The sequence below is a fragment of the Elaeis guineensis genome, chromosome 14 (genome assembly GCF_000442705.2).
Source record: "Elaeis guineensis isolate ETL-2024a chromosome 14, EG11, whole genome shotgun sequence".
Taxonomy (NCBI): domain Eukaryota; kingdom Viridiplantae; phylum Streptophyta; class Magnoliopsida; order Arecales; family Arecaceae; genus Elaeis; species Elaeis guineensis.
Genome location: NC_026006.2, coordinates 62648596 through 62655699, shown reverse-complemented (window position 1 = coordinate 62655699; position 7104 = coordinate 62648596). Strand labels below are relative to the sequence as shown.

The window sequence follows — 7104 nt, the reverse complement described above, 5'->3', positions numbered from 1 at the left end:
TCTACTCCAGTCTCCTCTTTCGCTTTATGGTCTTTCTCGTAATTTAACCAATCTTCCTTTTAATTCGAAATCGTTTCCTTGCCGTTCCTGGGGTCCCGCTGTTCATTCCACGTGGAGAGGCATATAAATCCGACGACGTTATTCGTCCGTCGGGAAGCTATAACAGGGAACCCTTAGTAGCCATTGGATCGAGATGCGGGGGATTCCTAATCGTCCGATTTTCGAAGCCCAGGCTATATAAGACCCTCGCCTCCTCCTGTACGCTTTTTGCCGGTTTCTGTTTCGGTTTGAGAGGAAAGCGAGCAAGACTATATAGAAATCCAGTAAGATCGAAACCTCGCTCCCTTCTTGTTGATCGAGTTTTTTTCTCGATCTCTTTCGTTTTTTTGATGCGTTAGAAGTCCACAAGATCCTATTGTTCTTTCGTTAAACTTCTTTGATCGGACTTTCTTGTTGTTTTTTTTTTTTTTGCGTATTTTTGATTTCTTTTTGGGAGTTTTGATCTGATCTTAGGGTTGGATTTCTATTTGTTTATTTTTTTTTCCTGGAAAGGATTTGAGGGAAGATGTCAGAAGAAGCCGGAGAGCACCCCTCCATCACGGAGAGGATCACCGAGAAGATCCATGAATACAGAGGGTCTTCTTCTTCGTCGGATTCCGATAATGAGAAACCCTTTTCTCACAGTACCAGGAAGAAGCGGTTGTTCGGAAGGAGGGATCCGGTGCACACTGTTTTTGGTGGAGGAAAATGTAATTTTTTGTTACAAAAATCTTTTCTTTTTCAAAATTATCATTTTTGTTGTTTGTTTAGGATGGCATTGTTTTAAGTCCATTAGATCTCTGTTTTTACTTTCATATTCATGTGAAATTTATCCGTAGCTAAAGCAATAGTGTATTTCACAACTATATATAATCCTAGTTGGTTTTCTATATATTGAATTTTTTGCGAAACTATATATATATTTCATCGACGAAGATAACAATGTTGGATTGTTTAGTAGCATGTAGTCGTCAACCGATATAAATAGGATACTTGTCACTATTGCTGTGTTCTAGATAATGTAAAGGGTTCGTGGCAATGAATCTAAGTAGGAAAATTTGTAGATTGAGGAACGGTTACGGAGGGAGAGGTGGAAGAGATGTGTAGTTTTTTCAGATAAGTAGGTTCTCAGTAGTGCCAAGTATTTCAAGTGTCGAGTGGAGTTATGGAAAGTACGGGTGGATTTTATTGTGAAGTTAATTCTCTCTCTCTATATATATGTATATAAAAATTATATTATATTATATTGATGACCTTCTAAACTGCCCGAAATGTAATTTGGGGGTCTGGTAGATGATGGGCCATAGGCAGGAGCCTAGACCATCTATTTAGTGGACCAAGCTAATCAGCTATTATTTGCACCCATGAATGAACGTTAAGCTTGTCATAGAGCAGTCAAATGTTATTAGGTGATGGCAGCCTGGCCCTGAACAGTCTGCTTCTATGCTCTGGCCTTGATGTAAGACACATCTGTCATGCTCGAACATACTTTTGCTGAAATATGATGTGTAAAGATTAGCTTTTCATAATTTGTTTTATGTTTATATATTGAATTTTCTGGTTTAAATATGTACTCTTGTTTATGATGATTATGTATAGAATCATATCATAGGTTATGTTTTCATCAAAAATATCGGAGGTTGCAGATGTTTGCTTGTGGTACCGGTTTTTTCCCTATGTTTCTTTGACTAATAATTTTGAATGTTTTTCTACATTTATTTTTTTGAAGGGTTCATCTGACTTTATTTTTTTTCTTCTGCTGCCGAACTTATTTCCTACTTCAATAATATTTCTACTTGAGTTATACTAGGTCTTTATTTGTCTGCTTTCTATTTTTAATATCTACACTTTGTGGACTCTAAGTTATTGTAAATATTAATATAATTTTATTTTATTTGGATTTCTAATTTATTCTCCTTGGTTTTATTGAGTCATATCAGAATGTTCCTTCATTATTAGGGCAGGTGATATATGGTGTCTAGACATAATCTTTAAAGAGATTTAATTTATTTGCCAAATGTTTCTCGTTTTTCTATTTTTTGTTGAATTATAAGATTCTCAAGCTTGTTGTTTTCTCCTCAAATTCAATAACCTATGTTAAACAATCATTTTGAAAGATGCACATGTGCTTCAGTTTCTTGGGTAAATATATGTAGGAAAAGATGGTATTTTGGAAACTCAGGGATCAAGTCCATCTGCGTACTAGTTAAGGTCATAGGAAGGATCACGTCATCTTGCCATCTTCTAGAGCTAGCATATTTTCTTGAATATATTCATTGCTCGTGTTGTTTGTTTGGTTTAACATATATTTATGCCCTTAGTCGGTTGTTTTGTTATGCTTTCAGCTGCTGATATCATATTATGGAGAAACAAGCAGATGTCAGGCGGCATACTTGCTGGTGTGACTGTTATTTGGCTTCTCTTTGAGTGGATGGGCTATCACCTACTGACATTTATTTGTCACTCGCTTATATTTTTACTGGCAGTATCATTTATTTGGTCTAATGCGGCTTCTTTTGTCAACAGGTAAGGGCTTTTCACTCTCTTTGCACTTTAATTTGCTGACTAACTATTATTTTTTAGCTAAAATTTCCCATATAACTTGAAGTAACATAATTTTTTTGAGTTGGACCCTTGCTTGAAAATACATGTTCTTTCATACAAAGGTCAAGTGATGGTCTTGTTCCAACCATATACTGGAAAGAAGTTTAACCATATAATATCCATTTGTTTCATGATTCCAATCTTCTGAGATCCCTCAGGACTCAAAAAGAATGAAAGACTAATCTGATTAAACAGCTGAGGTGGTTGGCATATCATTATCATAAAGGCCCTTTCTAGAAGTAACACTGTGAGCCTCTTTGCCATCTAGAATGCCCTAGGTTATCTAATAATTGCTTATTAATAAGATAGCACATCTTAGAACTGATCTCATGTGTTATTTTTTCTCCTTTTCTTGGAGCATTTGCAGCTTATTCCCTGCGAGCACCTTGTCAATAGTTATTTATAAGTGTTTCTTTTTTATTTTTAATGATTGTATATTTTACATGGTTTATGTTTAGTAAGCATGTTTTTTGAGTTCACTTTCCTGTAATTTTGAAATTCAGGTCCCCTCCAAAATTTCCAGAGGTTATCTTGCCTGAGGACATGTTTCTGAGCATAGCTCATGCAGTAAGATATCAGATTAATGAAGCCTTTTCAACTTTTATATATGTTGCTTCTGGAAAAGATTTGAAGCAATTCATGATGGTAAAGTTCTGGTACTTCATAGTTTTCCTTCATGCTGTTTGGGCTCAGAATCTTAGCATCTAAATTTGCTATGTAGGTGATTGCAGGCTTGTGGGTTCTTTCTGTAATTGGCAGCTGGTTCAGTTTCTTGACACTCTTCTATATTGGTCCGTTCCCTTTCATCTCTTGTTGCACCGCGATGGCTGACTATATTCTTAGTTCTTTTGATGTGCATAGATATATGCTTCCAATATCAGAGATTGCTCGCTTTAAAATGGAAGCAAGAGTATTTCCTCTCCAATTTTTTGTTGTGGAAAGGCTCAGTTCTTAGATGACGACTACTCTTTTTTTCTTTTTTTGTTTTTATTCCTTTGGGTACTAAGATGGGTAAGTCTAGCCAAAATCAGATTAGGACAGGATTTGGACCCAGGCGACTGATGTTACCAATCAAGCTAGTTGGCACCCTTGTAGATCATGATATCACTTTTTATTTGTTATCCTCAAGTTTTTTTTATGATATAGCCATTCATTTATTTGCCTTCAATTCTTCTAAGGGTGTACAAAGCTAATGTGTCGTAATAATAGACATATGTATGCTTATTGAAAAGGCAACAGCTGAAGGGCTTTCTACTAAAGAAAAAGAAAGAAACATGCTTAATATGATCAATAAAATATTATAGTAGATAATGCATGATATTATGATATGTTTGCGAAAAAAGTTTGATGCATCCAGGATGCTCTCTCTCTCTCTCTCTCTCTCTCACTCACTCACTCACTCACACATGTTTTTAGAGTAATGGTGCAGTCACCACATTAACTTTAATGAATAATTGGGAAACAACCCAACCAAGATTCGAACCCATAACTTCATCCCATGTAGAGGGTGCAAAATATATACTTATCAAAATGATGTAGAAGTCCAGAAGAGAGGTGAACTATTGCATGCCTATTGAAACCAGCAAAAAATAAACATAAATATTTAATTATAACTTTTTTATAAAAGCATATACTGAGAATTGCAGTGGGAATGTCATCTTCCTGATTTGAATTAAAAACCCTTCCCAGCGCATATGCTGTGAAGTGGGGTGCCATTTTGCAGATTGAGGTTCTGTTGGTGTTTGCTGGGTACAAACATATTTTATAGGTTTTCATCCACTTGATGTGGAGTTGGTAAAGAAGAGCTCTCAGATGTTCATTAAACATATCAAATATGAATGGTTGAACATTTGCTGCTTTAAAAACATTATTATATTGACTGAATTTTCATAACTGTGGCAAATGTATTATCAGTTGCACTCCATTCGAAGTGCAGATTGTTCAGTTTGTCTTATTTGTTTGGTGATTTTAGAATGACATGCTAATCATTAAGGACAAGGTCTTGAAGTCTGAAAATTTGGCAGCTATTTTGAATTCGTTTATCAACTAGGACTGCTAGATCATTCAGAAATTGTTTGTGAACTTCATATTACCTCAACTCAGCCTGTTTTTTCTGTTAACTTGCCAATATGTTGATCTATGATCAGGGCGAAAGTTTTTACAAACTCTTTTATATTTGGAAATATAAATTATTAACATATTGTATTTTATCCTGGTACTTTTGGAAACTAAGGCATTATATATGTCTTTGCAGTTTTTCTTATTACATACACCGCGCCTGCACTCTATGAGAAATATGAGGATCAAGTTGACACCGTAGCAGGGAAGGCAATGGTTGAAATTAACAGGCATTATGCTGTACTCGATGAGAAAGTACTCCAGAAGATTCCTAGGGGGCCATTTACTGATAAGAAGCAGCTTTGAGAAGAATTAGTTCTCCTCATGGTTTACTCTCCTATAATATGCTGTAGCTTTTTCTTCATCTTTGATGTCATATGCTGCTGGTTGTTGACGGAATTTTAGGTTAGGACATGGGCAAAGAGATCGATGTGCATTTGAAAACTTTTCTTAAGAGCAATTTGACTTTTATACCTCGTAGTAAAGGCCATCCATAAAATGACTTCCGGTAGATGTTTACTGTGAAGCAGATTAGGGATGCTTTTCGATTACTTTTCGCATTGTTGACATTTTATGATGTGACCTATAGATTTCAATATCTTCATATCTGATTTCATACTGGCCCAATGTCGGCATTTATTTTTTTGGATTTTTCTTAAGATGTCATTGGTATTGTGAAAAGTTTGAGTAGAAAACTTTAAGATAATATTGAAAATTCGCGTCAATGTATGAATTGGTATCACCCTACGTATATTCCGGATAAGAGAGCTTGCGGTGCCCAATGCATGCATGGAATTGGTCTGAAGAATTGGATTCTTTTTTTACCCAGCCAACCTGGACTCAGGACAGTTGAGTTGTTGGATATCTTAGCAATTTAAGCTCCACATCCTTGCTGACTTAAACCTGTAACTGTAAGTTCCTACCAATTTAAAAAATCATGAAGCAAAAGTGGAAGAGAATATATCATAAAAAAAACTAAATTAAGTTTAAACGGATTTTGTAGCAATAAGTTGCCACGTAAAGAATCCTAATATAAAGAGAAAAACAGAACACTGTAGCAACTTAAGTAACCTCCGGAAAGCTGGTGATCAAAATATTGCCTTGCAGAATTTTCATTAACATAACTAAGTTTGTCAAAAAGAAACTAGTAAATAGAATCACAGGCAAGTCATTGACGGTTACGTAGTCCAAGGGCCATTTAGTGGATGTCAGGGCGAGAGAAGCCTCTTGGCGACGTTGGGGAATTTGTCGGAGGACTTGGACTTTTTCAAAGTCAAGGAAGGAGGAAAGGAAAAAAAAAAAAAAAAAAAGAATTTATCTGAGGACTTGGACTTTTCCAAAGTCAAGGAAGGCGAGGAGGAAAAAAAAAAAAAAAAAAAAAAAAAAAAAACCCAGTATATCTGGATGCAACATGGAGGCGGTTAATAGGATGGGACGGGACATCCATAGATATACTGGTTTTTTTTTTTTTTTTTTGTTAGAAATACTGGGACCTTCATCCTGTAGAATTTAAAGCCTTGTCTCAAAGACATAGTGTTCCTTCTCGGTCCTCACCCAACATGAAATAACTTAGTGCTGGAAAATTAGGTGGCCGTTGGAAGCTTTCAGGTAAATCTTCTGACTGCCTCTTCAAACATCCAATCAGATGCTGAGCCGTTTAAGAAGTGGGATAAGGACGACCATGTTTTTAATGAATGCTCCAAAAAAAATGTGGGAAAGCGAAACCAAGGCAGGCTTCATTTGATGCTTGCACTGAAGGATAAACTTGGACACCTTCTATCATTATATCATTTCAAGTTAAATAAAAAAGCAATGATGATCTTGTGCATTCTAATAACATTATTTTTACATGCAGCGTCAACTAAGTTACTTTTTAACATCATTATTGATATTAGACAATTATATTGCTGAGGGCATCATGCAATTACTATGACAGAGTCTCAGATCCATATAATTTGATCAGAAGTTAATCAGACCATGTAAAAATGCAGAGAAAACAAAACGTCCAAGACTTTTTCAAGATCACACCAAGATGAAAAGACCATTACAGGTCCTGATTGTCTTAAAGCACATAACAGGCATCATTCTCAAGTTTTTAATCGCTAAATTAGCAAAATCCTCCCGCATGGCCATGCATCGTCTAATGCATAATTTCCGGTGTTGTTATCGGCTTATTTTTTAATTTTTTCGGGCATCTAAACGTCCTCCTTGCATAGAAAACCAGGAAACAACGGCCCAGATTCTTGGCACGAATATCGAGGATCTAATCTAACAGTCGAGATCGTCCGAAGGCGGTAGGCCCCGCAACCCGGCAAATTTTTCAACAACAAATGGGGTATATTT

The 7104-nt window shown here is 35.9% G+C and overlaps 1 protein-coding gene across 1 annotated transcript; it reads left to right on the top strand.

Moving 5' to 3' along the window:
• The first annotated feature begins 238 nt into the window (after window positions 1-238).
• On the top strand, window positions 239-5372 carry LOC105057239 (reticulon-like protein B4). The gene is made up of 6 exons (XM_010939774.4): window positions 239-323; window positions 553-749; window positions 2385-2565; window positions 3147-3288; window positions 3365-3434; window positions 4898-5372. The coding sequence occupies exons 2-6, from the start codon at window positions 566-568 to the stop codon at window positions 5065-5067; spliced, it is 747 nt and encodes a 248-aa protein (XP_010938076.1). The 5' UTR covers window positions 239-323; window positions 553-565; the 3' UTR covers window positions 5068-5372.
• Window positions 5373-7104: the final 1732 nt, after the last annotated feature.